General features: G+C 46.8%; 1 protein-coding gene across 1 annotated transcript; it reads right to left on the reverse strand.

Moving 5' to 3' along the window:
- Positions 1 to 1388: 1388 nt before the first annotated feature.
- Positions 1389 to 18622, reverse strand: LOC129597800 (golgin subfamily A member 6-like protein 26). The gene is made up of 3 exons (XM_055495481.1): positions 16993 to 18622; positions 16343 to 16920; positions 1389 to 2132 (listed from the first exon to the last, which is right to left on the reverse strand). Exons 1-3 carry the CDS (start codon positions 18620 to 18622, stop codon positions 1389 to 1391), a joined length of 2952 nt encoding a protein of 983 aa, XP_055351456.1.
- Positions 18623 to 20737: the final 2115 nt, after the last annotated feature.

Here is a 20737-nt window from a genome sequence, read left to right on the forward strand (position 1 = left end):
CGTCCTCTTGTGGCTGCCAAGATCTTTGCCGTGTCGATTTTCCTCTGAACACTCGTTTCTGTTACTTAATCTCCATGGCGCACCCATCCTCTTCCGCCACGGTAATCTCGGTCGCGAGAGCGTTCGCGTGACCTTTCACTGTGGTAGTCACGTGTCCTTTCACGAGAGTGTTCACGTGACCTTTCGCTCCGTCTTTCAGAAATCCGTTCATGTTCACGTGAATGTCCGCGTGACCTTTCTCTATGCGGAGGTGATCGAGGTCGAATGAAACCTTCGTCCCGTTTAAAACTTCTGAGTGCTTGCAGCACATCGCTTTCGGTTCGGCGAGATTTACGTAGATCATCCATACGTCTTTCGACTTCCTTCTTTATGTATGGTGCCGGCGCGAACCCGTCTTGCAGTCGTTTCTTTTCCCGCAACAGCATTTTGAATATCTCGTCTGACATAGCAGCTGGATCTTTCGTTAACGTTTCGATTTGTATGATGAGTGACTGACGTATCAGCTGCACTTCTTCTTCGTTTAGGCTGGCTGCGGGTCCGGTTGAACTCGACGTACTGGGCAACCCCTCTCGTGCAGCCTGTTCACTTGCTCTCTTATTTTCCGCATTAATCTTCGCGCGGATTTCGTCTTCCATCTGCTGAGCTCGCATCTTCGCTTGGTCTTCTTCGAACTTCTTCCGGTATGCGTCTGTTTGTGGACATTTCAACGGCTCCAAGGTGTCATCCCAACCAGGTTCATTGTTCCGGATCGCTTCTCGATAACGATCTTCGAATAGCATTCGCTCTTCTACTGGGATGCTGCCGTAATTTCTTGCGCTTATGAGATTTCGAAAAACGTCCAAGTTCCCACGTTTGGCTTCCATGATCCCAACAAGCGTGACGGTATGTGGGTCTTCCAGCTTGTGAATACAAGTGTAGCAAGGGAATTTCTTATCAACCTTTTTGTTGTTCCTTAAGCAGTCCGGACACTTTGGATTATAGCCCGTAAACTGATCGATGTCTGCCGCCATTCCCGAACGTTTAGGAGTGGCTTGACCTTTTTGTGCCATCTTTCTCCTTCAATCTGCAATTATAAAACAATCCGTCATATTAACCTCTCCACGTTAATCCTTTCCATTCCTATCCGTTATCAAGGCTTTCTATCATTTTTACGCCTATTCCGTTACTGAGCTGAGACTTTCCTAGCTCCTGCTGGCTTTTCTATCACTGTAACGTGGTGACCATTCTCACGTTATCAGCACTCTCTGACTACTGTGACCTTTTCTATTAGTCCTATTGCTGCTTTCAGGTGACCTTTCCTAACACTTTTCTCTTTCGTTTTGAACTATCTTATGCTTTTTCTGTAATATGCAGGGTTCATTACTCGCTGCATATTACACTGTCGACATTCATTCTGCTTCTTTCTCCGGTGGTGGTAACGGTGGAAAATCTATCCGGCCATCGCTGTTGATGTGAACTGCTTCGTCCGCAATCAAAGCTTCCACCGCATTCTTGATCCATTCCTTATCTTTCTCGATGTTCAATTCGCCCAATTCATAATGAACGGCCATGAAATTTGAAAGGTCACCCCATGACGCTCCGTTGGTACCTCCGATGGCGTCCAAAGCCACGTCTTTGATGGCTATCTTCCATGCCTCTAATACCATTGGAAGTCTAGGAGTACGCTCTCGGCCCTGTTCCGGTAGGTAATAAATGACCTTGTTGTCCTTGTTGTATTTACATCCTAATTTCCCTTCCTTGTATGCTCGTTTCAGAACTCTTTCGGTCATATTGAGTGACGACCTCCCCTTCGAGTTTTCAGCCACTTGTCTCTTCAGTTCGGGGCCAAGTAGTTCGCCTTCTCTGACCATCTGGAGCGTATTTTGGACTTCCTTCCATGTACGGTTGTTTACGTCCAATGCCGGCCCTAACGTGTAATCTGTAGCCTCCTTCGCTGGTGTATCGCTACTTTTCTGGGAGGATGTCGAATCCGTTGGGTCAGCTGTCGCTGTTTCGTCGATCCTCAGCTTTGCCAATGATCTTGATGATGACCCCGCTGATTTTGGTTCGGCTGTCTTCTTCTCCTCTTGCGGCAAAGTCTCTTGACCTTTTAGATCGCCAACCGACTTCGATCGTTCCTTCTCCAAGACCTCCTTTAATGGTATGAACAGTGATTTGTGAAACACCTGTCGCGCCGAATCCGCTTCAGCTTCTGCCGCTGCCTTATCCATCGGGAGCATGACCTTTTCTTTCTCCCGTTTGTCTGAAGCCTCATGACCTTTCGGTTGAACTTCTGCGGTAGTTCCGGATGTCTTCGGACCTTTCGACTGTTCGTCTTTTTCTGTCGCAGGTCCAGAAGGAGCCGTTATTGTAGTATCGTCATCACTTCCCGATTCCGAGTCCATTGGTCCTTTTTTCCTCGGCACTTTCGGGGCTTGTGATTTCAACCTCGCCGCATCTTCTTCGGCCGTTTTCTGTGCGATCTGATCCAATATCGGAGTTGACGGGTCTCCGCTCAATGGGGCTGTGACCTTTTCCGTATCCTGACTGTCAGACATATGACAGTGGATCTGTCTTTCCGGTGGTATCAAACCAACTCTCGTGTATCGGATTGGATGTCCTTTATTTGCGTTTGTTGTGGCAAGGACATTCTGTTTAATCAACTTTGGCAGTACGCGCTCGGTTGCCGTGTCGATCTCCTTTATCATCCCGTTCCCATCATTCCAAACTGCGTTAATATATTGGCTAATCCGATGGCTTGTTGATCCTAACGGGCTTGTCATTCCTGCGATTGCCCTTTCTACTCGCATTGGGACCGCTTCATTCGGAGTAGTCAGCGCTTTGTCCGAACTGGCAGGTCTGAACAGCTTGGCCTTATACGAAAAGTTTGGGTGCTTTTGGATAAGTTTCCCTGCACTCCGTGCGAATTCCAATACAACGTCGAACTTTCGTTTAGTGAAGCTGCGACTCTGTTTCTTCAGATAAGTCTTCAGGCCCGCTTTAAATTTCGCTGTCACCGATGCTGTTCTTATTCGTGTGAAATTCTTCTCGGCTCCGTTATACGCGTTGATGATTTCATCGACCGTGGTCAAATTGTCGTCGTCTGAACCATCGAACTCTTCATCTGAGGTGAAATCCAGTTCACTCTCTCCATCTGGTTCAGTGTAATTGATCATTGCCATTGCGTCGACTTTTATGGCTGTCTTGACCTTTCCTTTTGTCTTAACGGGTTCGCTCTTTGCTTTTTGCCCTTTATCCAGTGCGTCCGCTAAGCTCCTTGGTTCAGTGGTTCTTGATCGTGTCGTTTTCGAATCCGCATGTGACCTTGCACTGACCGTCGAAGTGCTTGGAAGGCTCACTTCCGATGCCTCCGATTCACGCGACGTCTCCCGTTTCGCTTTTTCGCGGATCTGTTTGTCCTTGCGCTCTTTTGGCGTGGATGCAGAGATGACGATGGGGACAACTTGTTTCACTGCTATGATCTTTCCTTTGGGTTTTGATGGCTCTGCTGTAGCCGATTGGATAACTTTCTTTGACTTCGTAGGTGTCGATGACCTTTCTTCAACTTCGCCAACTGACTCGTCCAATATCTCAACATCATGAGACGCTGGTTCGTCTCTTTTCTTTGATCCTTCCCTTTTCTTCTTCCCGGTGCTTGTGCTATCGCTTTCATCACCGCTCTTTTTCTTCTTATCTTCTTCCTCCTGTCGTTTCTTCTTCTCTTCTTCCTCCCGTCGTTTCTTGAGAAAATCGCCTTTCTTAACCTTGTCACGGTTCATGGCCTCTTCCAATCTGGGCGCTTTCCTCGGTTTGACTTTTGAGGGCTTCACTTTTGAGGGCTTTTTATGCTTGTCGGCCGTTTCTTCGTCTGAGCCGTTTTCCTCAGGTGGGTTATCGTCTTCCGACTCTGGTTCGTCGTCACCAGGTGGATTACAATGGGCACAGTTTGGTTCATCACACTGAAGGTGCTCATGACTTCCTTGGGCAATCTCGAGTACTCTTTGTAGCGAGCGTCTGGCCCCTCCTGTTTCAGTTACATTTGCCGACGTGCCCTGCGCCTCTTCCGTCTCTCCGGCTCCGCCTTCTTGTGCCGGGGGATGAATTTCCAAGTGTCTTGTCTCTTTCGGAGATCCCTGTGAGGCGACCTCCCACAAAGGGTTCTTCTTAGCGTCGTAAAATACCGTTTTGTACGTTCCGTCTTCCATTCGTCTTGTGAGTCGGAAATGTGCTCCATCGATCTCCGCTCGATGCCGCATCATGCTAATGAGTGTGCTTGCTTGGACCACGGCATCTGTTCGGTCGCTTTCAGGTATCAGATCCCATAACTGCTCAATGGCTGCCTGATTCGCGTTTCGGGCGCTCTCTTCTGATACATCCCATGGAGCATATGGAATCGGGTCTCCTGTTATTGGGTCGACTATTACTGCAGTTATGGTTTCCACCGCTTCTCCATTACTAGCGAAAAGTTTGAGGGTGACCTTTCTGCTTGTCGCCTCTGTATATCTCGGGACCGACTCATAATCATCTGACGATCGTTTCTTCGGATCTGGATCCGCCGTCGGTTTTGAGCGAGTTCTTTCTTTGGTCAACAATTTGCCGTCCGTTGTGTATGTATATGCCAAATGGTCATCATTTGTGCCCACTTTGATACGGATCCATGCATCTTCTTCGGTTGCAACTTTAGATACCACGTGCTTCATCATCTGAATGATAACTCTTGGGTTATGACGTTCTTCTGGGGAATAAACTGTAGCGCCTCATTGACTACCGTTTTTGACTCTTCCCCAATGGCATCCTTAACTGACCTATCCGCGAGGGGATTATACGAGTCGATCTCTTTATTCGTCTTCTTGTCAACTATTCGTGCCGTAACCTTTCGTTCCTTATGGTCTTCCCCGGTGTACTTGGCCGTGAAACTTCTACACTTCGGGAATCGAATCTGACCTTCTGTTCCAGCCGGTGTGGGTGGCGCACTCTTTCTACCCACTGGGACTGGGCCTTGTAGCTTTGCCGGCTCAGCTGGTGTTGCTTTACCTGACGTGGCCTTCTTCGTTCGCTGCCCTTTCTTGTCAGTTTCTTTTGGGCTTATCGTTGGTGACCTTGCTCTTTTTCCACTCTTCGTGGCTCCGCTAGATGGTTCTGTAACCGAACTAGTACGTCCACGTATTGATCCTGCGGTCGAGCTGGCCCGTGACCTTTCTGCTCGTTCAGTTAATTCATTCGGCATCAATCTTTCTTTGTTGCCAAAAGGTCAGACATTTCATCCACCGAAGTGGCTTTTTCGACTAATGGCTTGGATGTTCCTGCGCTGCTGGTCGTTGGAATCATTTTCTCTTCCGGAAATACTTTAAGGTATCTCAGAACCTTCTCGATAATCCGCGGCCACTGCCTGCCATGTACTGCCGGATGATATTGCCACATCGATGCAATTTTTATCGCTAATTCTTTGCGCTTGACTTCTATCACTTTTGTTTTCTCTTTCAATGCTATGTGGCATGGTTTGATGACTGCCTCCAGGCTGATCAACTTTCCATACCATCCATGTTCATCTTCCACTCTCATATGAATTCTGTAAAGGTCACGGCACATCCTGTTAAAGTCCTGAATGGCCGTTCCGTCCGCTTCTGTCAACTTTTCTGCTTTGTCCACGATCACGTTTAAACGCGCATCATCCTCTCTGAGGTCCAAAGGGAGTTTCGGCGCGTATTCGTGTACTGAAGGTTCGCCTGGTGGCGTCAACCGTAACCCATCTGGTCCAGTTTCGTCCAAGTTAGGCCCCAGTGATGGCAATATGCCTCGCGGTCGTGGTGAATCAAACCGGTTTCCGCCTCGTCTCCTCCTTTCTGTGGCGAGTTCCGTGAGATCGATTGCTGCCCATTCTTGCCGGTCCCATTATCACCTGCGATGGTCCTGCCGGTGGGGTATACGATCCTGGATACGGTTGATAAGGGGCGCCCGTTGCTTGTCCCGAATACTGGGTTCCGGCAGGTGAGCCGTGGTGCACCCAGTTAACCGTGTCCTGATAATTCGTCTGCTGTCCTGGATCGTGGTACACGTAATACCCCTGTCCGCCGTAGTAACCTCTTTGGGTTGTTCCAGGTTCGTTCTGAGCCGTTCCCACTGACGACGTCGATCCTTCACCATATGAAGTGTCATAGCCGTATTCACCTTCCATTCTTATAGGTGTTGATGCTTTTAGTGGGTTTCCGATACTTTCAGAGTCTGAATTATCCGAGTTTTGTCGTTCCAATCTGTCCATTAACTGTGCTTACCTTCTATAAAAACGAAACAATAAAGGTTAACTTTTTGCACAGTGGTGACCTTTCTTTTTGCCTTCCCAACTCCTATTGTTAATTTAGTGTGACCCCTTATTTATGTCTATGTGGTTATTTGTTCTCTCGTCCTTTAGTTATCCGATCAAGGAGTTCTTTCTCGGCTGCGTCCTCAGGTTCGCCTTTTTGGGTTAGCAGTTCCGTAGGAGTTGGTTTCTTCTTCTTCTGCTTGACCTTTCGCTCGTTGATTGCTTTCGCTATATCGCGGCCCAATTGTTCAGCTTTTGATTTGACCGTCTCTATCTCTTTTTCTCTTTTTATGAGGTCATTCTCATTACCGGTAACAGTGCGTGGTTCGAAAAATTCGGTCACGCTCTGATATCTCAGCGTCCGTACGCTGTTTCGAAAGGTCATCCTTATCTTCGGTAGCAGTGCGTGGTCGAAAAGGATTGTTGCAGGTCCTTTTGAGGTGCGCTCTGGTACTTTGGAGGTCGGTTCGTTGTCTTTTTCCAGTGACCTTTCTGCCAAATTACCAGCCTCTGCGTTCAACTTGATTGTGACTGCTGTTTCGAAATCCTTATCCTCTTTCCGCTTTCTTCCTCTTTTCTTTGTAGGTTTGTCTTCCTTTTCCATTTCAGGTAGCAGAGGTGGTTCGAAAAATTGATTGGTACAATTTTTTGAAGCATGCTCGGTTTCTACCATTTCTTTTTCGTTCGACAATCGTTGCGAATCTTTCTCTTCGGGTAATGGTGGGTGCCACGGCTTTAACCGATCAATCGAAACCACTTTTAGATCCGCTTCCTTCTTCGGATTCTGTTCGATGACCTCCGCTTCGTTTGTTCGCGGGAAGCTAAGAATTTTCCACACTTTATCGTACTTCGACTTGAAATCCGACTGGTTTTCTTTCTTCCCTGTTTAGTATCTTTGGAAGTCGTATAAGTACCAAATCGCCCACTTTGAAATTCGGCCCGATTTCTTCTTATTATTTCATTTTTCGTATGCATCTTTGATGTTACATCTCGCCACTTCTTCGGCAAAGGTCAAGTTCTTTTCATGGTCTCCACCCATTCGTCTGGAGTTCCGTAATCATCGGGTATATTCGTTTTGTAACCACATCTTCCGGCATTGTCATTTCTCTGCCGTGTAGCATATAGTATGCTGAATATCCCGTTGTGGCGTGTACGACTCTGTTCATCGCCGAAATAACATATGGGAGATACTTGTTAAACTTTCTTTCATTTGCTTTAGGTATTGCGCCAAGCCATCCGCAATTGTCTGCATCTGCCTTTCAACTTGGCCTTGACCTTCTGGGTGATATGGTTCCAAATGTGTGTTTAATCTTAAACACATTTGTGACCTTTGTCAATACTTCAGCTGTAAAGTGTCGTCCGCGATCCGTGTGTAGGATGTGCGGTGCTCCGTGTACCAATATCACGTGCTTCACGAACACTTTAGCGAATTCTTGGCCGTGCCGTTTTCATTGGTACCGCAATCACATATTTCGTCAGTTGATCAATAAACACCGCTATGTATTTATATCCACGTTTCTTGGTCGGTAACAAAGGTCCTTTCAAGTCAGCGTACACTCGAAAGAACGGATGTCCCACTTTAATCTCTTGTAGTTTTCCAGGTGGCATTTTCTTGGTGTCTTGCGAACTGGCATCCTTGGCAGGCGAGTATGTAATTCTTCACATCTGTACTCATCCTGTCCCAGTAGTATCGGAGTCTTATCGCTGACAATGTCTTTTCGAATCCCAAGTGGCCTGCTGCTTTCTCGTCGTGCAATGCGTGGATTATCGCTCTTCGCATTGACAACGGTACCACATATGACCTTTCAAGTCTCCCATTTTTATCTTACCCGGTATATGCCGTTCCACAACTGGTAATGTACTTCGAATTTCGATCTTGTTTCCGCATCTGGTAGATGTTCCAGTTCGTCTATAATCATTGCCAGATGGGGATCTTTCAATTGTTTGTTTCTGCAGCTGTAGATTGAGTCATCTTCTTCTTCTTCGTCACCTTGCAGGTTAACGATGCGCACTGTTGCTGTACTGAGTTCGTTCCAATCCTGATGACCTTACAGCGTGGTAACGGTTTATACCCTTCGCCTGTTTTGGGAATCTCAGCAACTTAATGGGACATTCGTTCAACGCCTGTGTAACTTTGTCCGTTTCCCAAAGGTCATCTCTTCTCCGCTGCTTCATCGAGTCCAGTGACCTTTCCATTTTGACTTCGGCATCTATTTCAAGTCCGGTGACCTTTAAGTCACTAACGGTGGCAACCAACTTTTACACGGTTCATTAGTTTCTATTTCAGCCGACTCATTCGCCGTAGCTGAAGTGACCTTTAATCGTTTTTCTTTGTTCCACCATCTGCAGGAACAGCTGTCCAATTTCACAGGTTCCTTCGTGTCAAATTCCTTCTTATAATCTTCGAAATTTGGATCTCATCAAATTCCTCTTCTTGACACGTCGGCCTTCAATTGGCGTTTTGATAACGCGTCCGCGTTGTCACAATATTTTCCCGGTTTGTATTCGATTTTAAACTGGTGGCCTTGTAGTGCCATTGCCCATCTTGTTAAGCGTGGGTTCATTCCAACTTTATTCGTTTCTGACCTTAGCAGGTTAGTAAGCGCCTGATGATCCGTCCTTACGGTGAATTCTGCGTAATCAATGTACGGTTTGAATTTCCTGACAGCGAACACTACTGCCAGGCATTCCCATTCTGTTACACCGTAATTCTTCTCCGCCCATGTGGACGCGACTCGCATACGCGATTGGATGTCCATCTTGTGACAACACAGCTCCAATTCCTTCTTTACGCCTGATTACGGTCGGTTTTGCAGGGTCAAACTTTGCCAATACTGGACCTTCACATAACAGTTGTTTTAGACTGTTGAACTCTTCTCATGTACTGCTGTCCAGTCTTTTTGACATGTTTATCTTGTCTCAACAGTTCATACAAATGGCTCGTCTTCTGGGCATATCCCATTATGAATTTGCGATAGTAGTTTGCCAATCCAAGGAATGACCTTAATTGCCTTTCAGTTTGAGGCCGTTTGAATTCCGAGACCGCGGTGACCTTTTCTGGGTCCATTCTGATTCCATCTTCGCTGAGTATGTGACCCAGGAATCCCATTTGTCTCATCCAAATTCACACTTAGTTGGTTTGATGGTGAATCCGCTTCAACCAGACTCATTAAGACATACCTCAAATTCTGCATGAAAATTTCCCAAGTTTTTCCGGCGAAGATTACGTCATCGATGTACCCGAAAACGCAACCCTTTCTTTTCGCTTTCGAAAGTACTTTATCCATACACAATTGAAATGTTGCTGGTCCGTTGCATAAGCCAAATGGCATCCTTTTAAACCGGTACATTCCATCTTGCGTAACAAAGGTCGTCTTATTGATTGACGCTGGATCCATTGGGATCTGCCAGAATCCACTTTGTAAATCCATTTTTCCGTAATATTTGTTGCCTGCGCACGCGTCAAGCAGTTCATCTGGGTTTGGTAGCGGGTAGTTATTCTTTCTTGTCAGCTTGTTGAGCATGATGTAATTGACGCAAAATCGCGTTCCCATTGTTCCGTCGCCATTTTTCTTTATTGCCAGTACGACTGGGAAACTCCATTCGGCATCTGACGGTTCAATTACATCTTGTGCTAACATTTCTTCGATATGCTTCGTTATAAACTCACGGCCTGTCCAACTCGTTCTGGCCGGGTTGCATTTGACTGGTTTCGCGTCTCCCGTATCGATTACATGGTGACCCCTTTCACATCTCCATATGGTTTCTTTGATGTGGGTAAGACCTTCCAGAATTCCCAGAATGCGTTATACACGTCGTTCTTCTGCTCTTGGGTAAGGTCAGGTCCCAATTTCAAGTTTTCAATTATCTTTTTCAATTCAGCTTTCGTTGTGTCGTCCACCTCCGGGTCCTCGAGTACGTTCTTTACTGTCCCGGCGTTGACCTTTACATTTTCCATATGCTCGTACGGTTCGACGTATCCGAGAAGCTGATTTTTCTTCACGATCCGATATTTGCTACTGTGATTCGCAATGACGATTTCAAAGTACTTTCCCCTGTGGTCCGTCACTCCTGCCAACGGTTGCACTTCAGTTTCCACTTGTGGGACCGGTGTAAACATCAACTTGTTTTGAGCCGGTGCATATTTTCCCATCTTGACCTTTACGTGTGCAGTTTGACGGTTTCAACTTGATTCGTTGGTCACTGTAGACTTTGATCACGTCTTTCGACATTCTGGCTTTTCCACTTTCAATCTTCTGACTTTAATATCCTTTTCTTTTCTTCATCCACTTCGTCATCCTCATCCAAGTCCATTAAATCCTCTTGCTCCGAAAGGTCACTTACACCTGAATCTTCCGAAGTTGTTGAATTATCACTTGAACTCGTCCACTCTGAATCCGAATTACTGCTCTCATATTCTGTGCAGTGGCTTGACCTTTGTCAGCCTTTTCAAGTGGGCGTTCATCAACTCCTTCGTCTTCCGATGAAAGGTCACTTTCGTTTTCCCGCGAATCGCTAAGTTTTTCGCTTTCGAATTTTGAGCAGAGGTTTGTCCTTCTTTTGCCTTTCGCCCGTTTCGTGCGGCGACTCTTGGGTGACTCCTTGCTACCCGAATTCTCGTTGGTGACCTTTCTGATTGATCGGAGTTTGACCTTTCTTCGTCCGATTTTGACTTTTCCAGTTCATTTATTTCTTCAAGGCTCGTTAATGGCTTTTCGGTCAACTCGACCGGCGGACATTCCTCACCGTTATCGAGTGACCTATCCCCGTTTTTTGCCTCAGTTGCTGGGTTTTGCTGTTCATTCGATATTCGTTCAACTTCTTCCTTAAACTTCTTCCACATTTCGCCTCTGTCCGTTAACATCTGTGCAATGTCGAAAGCCGACTTTGAACTTTCTTCTGTTTCATTCGATTGTCCTTCGGCTATCTCTTGAACTGGTTCCTCTTTCTCTGCTTCTTTGACAGTCCCTTTATTGGCTTCATCCTGTTGAACTGTTTCGTAACCTTTAGGTCGTTTAGGACCAACGAAAATGCAGTTTGCCATCAGTTCTTCGGTGACCCATTCATCATTCGGAATCGTTTCATACATGCACCATGTATCACCGCCTCGTTCGGGGTAGTCCACTCCATCTGGATCTGGTGCAAAGGTCACCTTTTTCTTTTGCATTAATCCCGGTAACCTTCTTTTCCGGGTTACCTGTAGTTCTCGCATTTCTTTTACGTCAAATTTGGGGATTTCTTCCTCGAATTTCTTCCAGTATTCTCGAATGCTTTTCGTTTCCCTCTTTTAACGCGTTGTAGTACACTTCAAGTGATTCGTAGACAGGTGTACCAAGTCCTGCCGGGAAGATGATCGTTCTCCCTTTGCCTTTATACATGTGGTTCACACGGAAGTCCCAGAAAAGGTCAACTCTCGCTTCTTCCCACATTTCTCCTTCTTCGGTCATCTCTTCTATCTCTCGTTCAAATCTCCTTTCTGTTGCTACCGGATCGAGAGGATCTTGGATTCCTTTCTCCACACGTTGCAACCAATGGTTTAGCCATCTGCCTCTTCCGATTATAAAACTTTCCACGCATGACAACCACGTTCGATATCTATTCCAATGATACCGTTCGATGTGTGGTTTCCACATTTCGTTTGTCCGCATGATGCTTTTCACTTCCTTTTGGGCATGACCTTTAAGGTCTGCTAATGCGGCATTACATCTTGGCCATTCTGAAAGGTCATCTTGGGAGGCATTTTCACAACATTCCGTGCATTCCCATTGTGGTTGCACTCTGCACGGATCCTCAAAGTAACCGTGGTGACAACTCCCGGCTCGTTCTTCTGGAGTTAATGTCCTTTGACTCGCTTGAGGTTTAAGCTGTTCGTGTACTGTGGTATCTTCCTCACATTCGATTGGAGTCACACTTTTATCCTCAGAGGATATTACGATGACCTCTGGTTCTTTGTTTTTTCGGTGACCTTTCAACTGTTCGAGTGCCCTGTCGCGGATTTCACTTGTAAACATCTGTTCCTCTTCAGTTATTCGCTTCAAAACCCGTAACCTTTCACTCTTTTTATCCTTCCCCACTTTAGCCGTCTTTATTTCCAGTGCCTCTGGTACTGGGATAGCTTCAACACCTTTTTCTGTGTCTCCTTGCTTACAGTCATCTGCGATCATACTTCTCCCGTCCGGGAGAAATATGATCGCCTCATCCGTGTCTGGCGCGAGTGGTTTCTTTTTCCTTTCGTTGACTTTTTTGACATTTACGCTTTCGCTAATCTTCTCCGGTGCCTCTGGTACCGGGATTATCCGTTGGCTAATCTCGTTCTGCTGCACTCTCGTCATTCCCGGTGCCTCTGGTACTGGGATGACCTTTTCTCTTCCCTTTTGTGTCAGCATTGTCCGATTTAACGTGTTTTCGATCTCCTGCTGAATCATTTGCAACTGCTCAAATGGTGACAATTCTTTTCGCGTCATTTTTTTCTTTTCGTTTCCCGGTGCCTCTGGTACTGGGATTAGCGTTTTATTAACCATTTGAGCATTTCCCGTCTGTTTTACAAGTTCGGTGACCTTTCCGACTTGAACTTTGGCAACTGGTTTGGGGTCATCTTCTTTTTCTTCCTCCCCTTCGTTATCCATCAGTACAAATTTCTTTTCCAAGAAGTCAAATCCCAATAACACCTGTACGTCGTCACACTTCGGTCGGACGTAGAAGGAATGTTCGCTTGTCTTCTTTCGTAAGGTCACTGGTGCTACACAGTAATGCGTCACCAGGAATCCTGACGTTCCGCTAATTCCGTTAATCTTCACCAATCTATCTGGTGGCAATGGGAGCATATGAAGTCCATTCTTCTCGCAAAACGGTTTGCTGATCAGCGACGTCTCAGCGCCGGTGTCCAGCATTGCGTTGACCTTTATGTCTCCCACTTTCACTTCGTGTGTATATGTTTCAATTCTCTATGGTAACTTTCCATTTTGAATCTTCAAGGTGTGAATCTTACATTTCACAGGGATAAGCGATACTGGTCCCGGATCCATATCGGAAAGCACTTGTCCTTTTGCTGGAGTGCTATGACCATTCAGTATCTCGCTCAGCTTATCAATCCTGTGTGGAACGTTAGTCCGAACATCGTAATATTTTCGCGGCTTTTCTTTATTTATTTGCTTCTCTGTAGTCATTTTACCACTGGTGACCTTTTCAGCATTCTGCACTTGCTCATTTGCTTTTGTGCCGGCTGTGTGACCTTTTGTCACTTCATTTATCGTTTGATGGATCAGTTCCTCTTTGCGATTATCATTTCGTTTATCTCTCAGCTTCTCAATGACTTCACTTGTTATTTGGTCCGCTCGCTCCAGTTCGTCTTCTTCGCTATCTTTCGTCTCATCTGGTGACCTTTCGTATGTAATCATATCATATCCTTTTTCGGTCATCCATTCGATCACTTTCGCGGACACTTCATTGTTCGTTTTCGTCTGATCAATTTGCGAGGACATCCCGTCTGTTCGGGCTGGTGACTTGTCATTGGCATCCTTTTGCAGTGCCTCCGATAAGTCCCGTGACCTTTCAACTGCTCCACTCTGTTGCGTTTGCGCCATCTCATTTGACCTTCCTTTCTGTTCATTTTGCGCTAAGTCCTGTGACCTTTCGTTGCGCTTCATGACAAATCCGCCGTTTGTCAGCTTTTGTAAGGGGACTTTTTTTCCGTAATTCGGCGGTTTATCCTGTGGCGGAGCATTACGTGAATAATTCCAGTCAGCGCATGTCTTCTTATATTCCTCTGCGTTGAATGCTGGGACTGGGTTCGGTGACCCTTGCGCTGGTTTCCCGGTAACCAACTCTTCTAGTCGCTTTCTTTCACATTGCGTTCGCAACTGTTGCATGTCCCAGTAGTCCTCTTGTGACATTTTCGCTTTCTGCTTTGCCTTCGGCGTTACGGGTATCCACATCCCGTGATTCCCATTCGGTCTGTAGGCCACTTTTTGCCAGATTTCCTTCCGTTGCAGCGTTATTGCATCTACAAGTGAGTCTTCGGAGTTCTGTTGTGCCGTTTCGCTATTCTTTTGCTGCGCTGTTCGCAGTGTCAAGTCTGTTTCTTGACCTTTTAACACGACGCTGTCGCCGTGACCTTTCACATTCGCACTTGCTCCTTGACCTTTCACTTGGACTTTTTCAACAGAAGGTGACCTTTCATCTTTACTACTAACGGTGATATTCTGCTTAATCCATTCTTGCCTTATTCGCTTCTCTTTTTCGTCTTCTGAACAATTCCAAAACTTTGGCTTTGGTTCCCCGTAACAATCGCACCTTGGCTCATTCGCCTTGTCGTTTTCTGCCAAAATTTTCGGAATTTTGCGTGCTGTTCATTTTCCTCTTGCGCAGTGTCGTTCTGCGGTTTCTTCTGATTCAGGAGCGCCTGTTGAATCTTTGCATTTCGTTGAGCGCGTCGTTGCGCTAACACTTCTTCGCTGCAGTACGGTGACCTTTCATTTTGCTGCACTTTTTGCAGTGTCGCGCTACCGTCACGACAATTTCCACTCGCAGTACCATTCTGCGGTGACCTTTTATCCACTTGAACATCTCCACTCGCAGTGCCATTCTGCGGTGACCTTTCACTTTGTGACGGTATCCCTATAACCGTTCCATTTCCTTTTTGTGATGACGGCATCCATATAGCCGTTTTTCTTTGCTGTGGCGGCATCCATCTAGCCGTTTCTTGTGGTTGCGGCATCCATATAGCCGGTCCATTTTGCTTTTTCGCTGACGGCATCCATATAGCCGTTGCAGTGGTCACATTCACTGCAGTACCATTCTGCAGTGGTGACCTTTCCCTTTTATCCGGTGGTTTAGGGTCGGGTCGATCAGTAGGCTCACCGGTGCCTACTGATCTTGCCCGTTTCCCTGAACCGGCGCCCCACCTTGTTGTACGCCTTGCACATTTCCCTGCATTTGCTCGTTCACCGGGCCACCTCCGTTTGGCTGGCCACCACCCTGTTGGTAGTTTCCTTGGCCGCCGCCATTGTTCTGGCTTCCTCTGAAGTTTCCGCGGCCGAAGCCTCTGTTTCTTCCTCTGAAGCCGCCGCGGCCGAAGCCACCACGGCCGTAGCCGCCATTCTGGCCACCGCCAATTCCATTTCCGTAGTTTCCATTGCCTTGCTGGTTCTGGAAGTTTGCTTTCGCCTGATACCATTGCGTGATCAGGTCATATCCATTTGCGACCGCTTGGCGCCAACCACCAAGCCCGCGCAATCGTTGCCACTCGTTAAAGGCAAACAGGTTCGGATTCTGTTCTGGTGGTGTGTTAGCGAATTTGCACCCCTGTGTCTGATGATTGCCGTACATACAGTACTGGCACATCTGAACGTTGTTCGCCACCCATCCTTCAATCATTTGGAACTTGAATTCGGTTCGTGACCCTTGATTTTGCTGATTATTGTTCTGGTTTCCTCTGTTTGGCTGAAAGTTGCCTTGACCTTGACCTTGATTCTAAAAGTTTCCTTGGCCTCCATTCCAGTTTCCATTTCCATATCCATTTCCACCGAAATTTCCATTACCCCCACCTTGTTGTGGTAACCCGACATTCATAGGGGCCACATTCTGTGGTGCCGGTGCAGCCGCATTTGGAGGTACTGGCCTCGCTTGAGCGGCCACCTGTACCGCCGCCGCTTGTATGGCTGCCACCATTGCGTCAGCAAGGGTGACCTCTTTGGTTATTTCTTGAGCTAGGTTTGCTCTGCGGTAATCCGGTGGCTGCTGAACTGGTACCGCTGCCATTCTCTGTTGTGGCATATCTTCGACTTGACCGGTACGGGTTGTCACGTAATCTTGGTTACGTTGACCTTTTGGCGCTTTATATTTTTCTTCTCCAGCTGACCAGTGTCGGAAAAAATCTTTGATTTCGGTCGGTGTTCTGCATTGTTGCGTACGCAGTGCCTTATAAAGGTCACTGTCCACTCTGCATCCCTCGATTAGGAAACCGACTGCTTGTTTTTTAGTGATAATCCGCTTCGCCTTGTATTTCATGATCGCCTGATAAAACTGATCGAGCGATTCTTTTCCAAGGTCGAATTTCCTTGCCATGGCTTCTCGTAGTCCGAGGACTTCTTCATCACGGTCTCCATATTCATCTTTGAATTTGGCCATCCATTCCGTAATTGTATATTCTGTTTCCTCCTGGAGTGCGATCTCTCTCTCTCCTTCGAACCAGGTTTTCGCTGGTCCTTTTACTGCGCTGGCTATCTCAATTAGGATTTGGTCGTCGGTGAGATGATACGTTCGTTGGGTATCTCTGACCAGTTGTGTCCAACCATTCACTGCGTCGCGACTGCCGTCAAAGGTCACGAGTGTGTTTTTTCGAGCCATCGAGTTGAGCGCTTTTGTCAACTGCGCCGTTGTATCTTCTGCTCTCTGGTCCTCCTCCTCCTCGCTACTTTCATCATTGTTTTGATTTCGTTTCGCCTTTCCATAACGGGATTTCCTAGGACGCTCCTGCCGGCTGGAGGGTCTGTCCCGTCGCCCTTCATCCATGAACACGTTTGTTTCAAAGTGCGAGGGAAATTGTGAAGGGTCACCTCGACTCATATGCGGGTTACTTTCCGAAGGTGGCTCTTTGTCTTCTTTACCCTTTTCTCCTTCTCGTTCCGCTTTTACGCTTCCTTTACCGGTACCAGTTCGTTTTGGCATCTCAAAGTGGAAGCTTTTGCCCGTGCCCGTTTCATGTGCCTTACTGTAACTGGGCGGGGGTGACTCCACTGTTGCTGTTCTGACTCCATATTGCAGCAGTTGTTCATTTTTGTGTTTATTCGACATGTTGAGCGCCTTATTTTCATCTTCAAGGCGACGGACTTTCAACTGGAATTCCTCTTTTTCCGTTTTCAAATTCTGATTCTCCTCGTTGACCTTTAGCATGTGCTGATGGAGTTGGAAGGTCTTCTCCTGGATGACCTTTTCAGTATCATTCTCCATCCTCTTAATGTGTTCCGCCAACTGGGTCACATCCCTTTCCAACGTCGTGTATTCCTCAGCTGCCGCTTTCAGCTGGTTTTTTGTACGGGTGACCTCATCTTCCCTCGTCATTGCCGTTTGGGTCATATCGATCAGCTCCGTGTTGAGTCTGATGATCTCCTGTGTTTTCTGATGCACCGTCTGTTGCCATTCTTTATCTTTCAGTTCGAGCACCGTGACCTTTTCATCCAAGAGGTGTGCCTCATGTTCCCACATCGCGCCTTGTTCTGCAATTGTCTTGGCGGCTTCCTTTAACTCTTTGATCTCATCGGTGACCTTTTTGTTGTCCTCCTTCAACACCTTGTTCTCTTGCATCACCTGTCTTATTTCATTGTTCAACCGTACACCTTCGGTAGCTGTGAGATCTCGTAAGTCCTTTGCCACCTTAGCGGCTTCATCAGCCCTTCTCTGGTGATCGTACGACTCTTTCTGGAGGGTCCCGATACTCTCGTCACGCAGCTTCAGGTCATTCCTGAGCTTGAAGACTTCAGTGGTGTTCGTCAACAACCTCTGAGTAGCATCGGCGAGTTTGGTTGCGTATTCATCTCGTTTCGTTTCCGCTTCGGTGACCTTAAGTTTAAGTAAGTCACATTCATCCTTCAATTCGGCTAAGTGCCGTGACCTTTCAGCTGATTCTTCGGACATACTTTCATTCAACTCGCTGACTGCAAGGTGACCTTCCATTTCTCTGTCATCTACCATTTTCAGGTACTCCTCAGCGAGTTCCTTTTGACGCTCGTATTTAATCTTCCATTCATCCGCTACGCTTTCCAAGTCAGCTTGTTGTTGCTCCAGTTCAAAGATACGAGCATCCAAAGAACCTATCCGATTTTGGTATTCCTGTTTCCTCTTCGTCACCAGGCCTTCCTTGGCTTCAAGTTCTTCTTCCAACTCCTTCACGCGTCTCTTCAGAGTTAACGTGGGACTGTTAGGTGACGGTGGTCGTACGTTGATGACCTTTCCTGTTGTTGTCCGTTCAATGAGGTGCTCTGGTATGTCCTTGAATGGTGTCATACCTTCAGCGCGGTCAGCTTCCTTCATCGCAGTTTGGAAAGACATATTCATCGTCGCTTCATCATCCGTGAAGTAGGACTCGTTCGATTCGTCTGAGACCATTGGAGTTGCCCAAAGGTCATCGCCTGCGGTTTTATCGATCAGTGAAAGGTCATCCAGTCCCAGTTCAGCCAAGTTCTCTTCGGTGACCTTTGTGTTTCTATTTTCCACTTGAATCAAGTTTACATTTTTATCCTGCTCAGTTTTTCCGCTGGTGGTAGCATCCAACTGTGATGCTCCAACTGGTTCCGCTCCCCTTTCTGTGGGTTTGTCCTCCCCGGTAACTTTTGTCTGGTTCATCGGATTGCCTCCCGCCGTAGACGCGGGAGTGTGCTTCTGGTCGTCGCTGGAGCTTTCCTGATTAGCGACTGACTCGAGCGCCTTCTGATAAGTACTATCAGAGCCTCGTGAATCCTTCTTCTCGAATGCCTTGGGCGCTCGAGTGTTCCGCTCATGTCCAACTGGACGTGAGTACGGGTACAAATCTTTTTTGTACGGATTTGGTGCACCTTGCTGTGAGCTTCGGGAGCTTTTGCTTCCCTGACTGCTGTTAGATGTCGGTTCCTCTTGGTCTTTATCCATGTTGATCGGATAACTTGGACGCTCCTGCCAATTGTTCTCACACACACGTTATTGTATGGTTTATTCAATTTTCCTAAAGGTCACTCTGTACCTCCAAAATTTTTCTAAGTCCTTATTAAAGGTCACTTTTTGACTGAAAAATTTCGACTAAGTCCCGTGTAAAGGTCACTTTTTCGATAAAAAGTTCGAGAGATTTGCCCTAAAAGGTCACTTTCGGACAAAACTTCGAAACAGCTTTTACAGTTTGGGACACGTTAGCGAATGAAGTCCTACAGCTGCTGATATCGCTGTGCCACTATTCAGTTCAATTTCACTTCGCTAAAGGTCACCGTTCATCAGTTTCAGATCCTAAAGGTCACTTAAATAGATCAGTTTGGTCAATTCCAACTTTTTGGTAAAGGTCACTTTTTAAAGTCAAAGGTCACGTTCTGGTCTCAAAGGTCACTTTCTGACTCAATTCAACTCAGAAGGTCACTTTCCAACTCAGCTTCTGTTAAAAGGTCACTTCCCAACTCAATTTCAAGTTAAAGGTCAATTTCCAGCTCAATTATATCAAAGGTCACTTTCTAGCTCGACTTTGGTCAAAGGTCACTTTTCCTTTGTCTGTTCTCAAAAGGTCACTTTCCGTCTCAATTATCTCATCTCAAATCAAATTTCCCATTACAGTTCGAGTTCAACGGAAAATACCCATTTACGTTGTTTACTTCGTTCCTATTGGTCCGCTAGCTCAAATTATTCAGTTCGAATTTCTACCAATCACGGCTCAGATAACTGACCAATCACGTTAGTCCGTTTAAAATTTTTATCTGCCTGACGTCACGGTCAACGGCCAGACATGCGCGCCGTGTGCAAAACTCCGCCTACTTCTACGCTCAGCTCAGTACGGACCAATGAAAAATGGGAATTTTACTATCTAACCAATCCCGTAATTAATAACGGGTTTTCTACCTGTTCCCTCGTCCGTTCCACGGGAATCGATCCAGATGATCCAGATTCTTCTTCCACTGTCCGTTCCCGCGCTGCCGCCGGTTTTACCGTAACGGTTGTGCCGCACGCTTTTGGTCGGTTACTGTGCCGGCTGACTGCCGTAGCAACAGTAGTGGTACGCTCTACACCAGTTTGGTGGAGTCTGATCTGTCTTTTCCGTACGCCCCTTTCGGCGTTTCGGCGCTTCTGCCCCACGGCTTAGGATTCGCTGAATCCTTGCCGAGTACCAGTGACACCAGTGTAGGTCTTCGCTGAAGACTCTACACCGAGGAACACTGGCGACTGAACTCTTGCACTCTTTCACAGCTGAGGAAACAGCACAGGTCTTCGCTGAAGACACTGTACCGAAAACCAAAGCTGGTAATCCGCGTCCGATGAAGGAATTGCACCGCTTGTGGTGTTGCGCTTTGCTGTAGGACAGACCTGTGCCTTACTGGTCGGGTTTCACACCAGATAACAGGCCAACTTTGCCTGACACAAATCAAATCAAATTCAGAGAACCGCTGTCGGCTCTGCTACCATCTAATGCTAGATCCAACTGTGATCCAGATACGGAGACCTAAACGGAATAGATCCCGTGGAAGCGAGCGATACGATATAGATCGCGAGCTATGCGGAAACACAAACGTCGCACCGTAAATCGCTGACTTTTTAATATTGAAAAGTCTGGAGAACAGAAAATCAACAATGATCGGCGCAGCTCGATCGTAAAGCGTGGAGCCCATTCAACAGTGTGTAACACTGTGCAGCACGTGCTATGCCGCGCCCACTAACACAACTCAAGCCAATCAGAAGAGACACAACACAGACACGTAATCCTAAGGCGTAGCGCCGCAGGCGTAGCGC

Source organism: Paramacrobiotus metropolitanus, unplaced genomic scaffold, assembly GCF_019649055.1.
Source record: "Paramacrobiotus metropolitanus isolate TYO unplaced genomic scaffold, Prichtersi_v1.0 Parri_scaffold0000109, whole genome shotgun sequence".
Classification (NCBI taxonomy): Eukaryota; Metazoa; Tardigrada; class Eutardigrada; order Parachela; family Macrobiotidae; genus Paramacrobiotus; species Paramacrobiotus metropolitanus.

What these genes read in the sequence shown, in the direction of transcription:
- LOC129597800 (XM_055495481.1), bottom strand. Translation starts at nt 18,622, where the DNA reads ATGAACCAGACAAAAGTTACCGGGGAGGACAAACCCACAGAAAGGGGA. An exon ending in GTCACCCCCGCCCAGTTACA is followed by an intron (nt 16,921 to 16,992) that starts GTAAGGCACATG and finishes GTACCGGTAAAG; the next exon opens with GAAGCGTAAAAGCGGAACGA. An exon ending in TCGGACTACGAGAAGCCATG is followed by an intron (nt 2,133 to 16,342) that starts GCAAGGAAATTC and finishes ATACCATTAAAG; the next exon opens with GAGGTCTTGGAGAAGGAACG.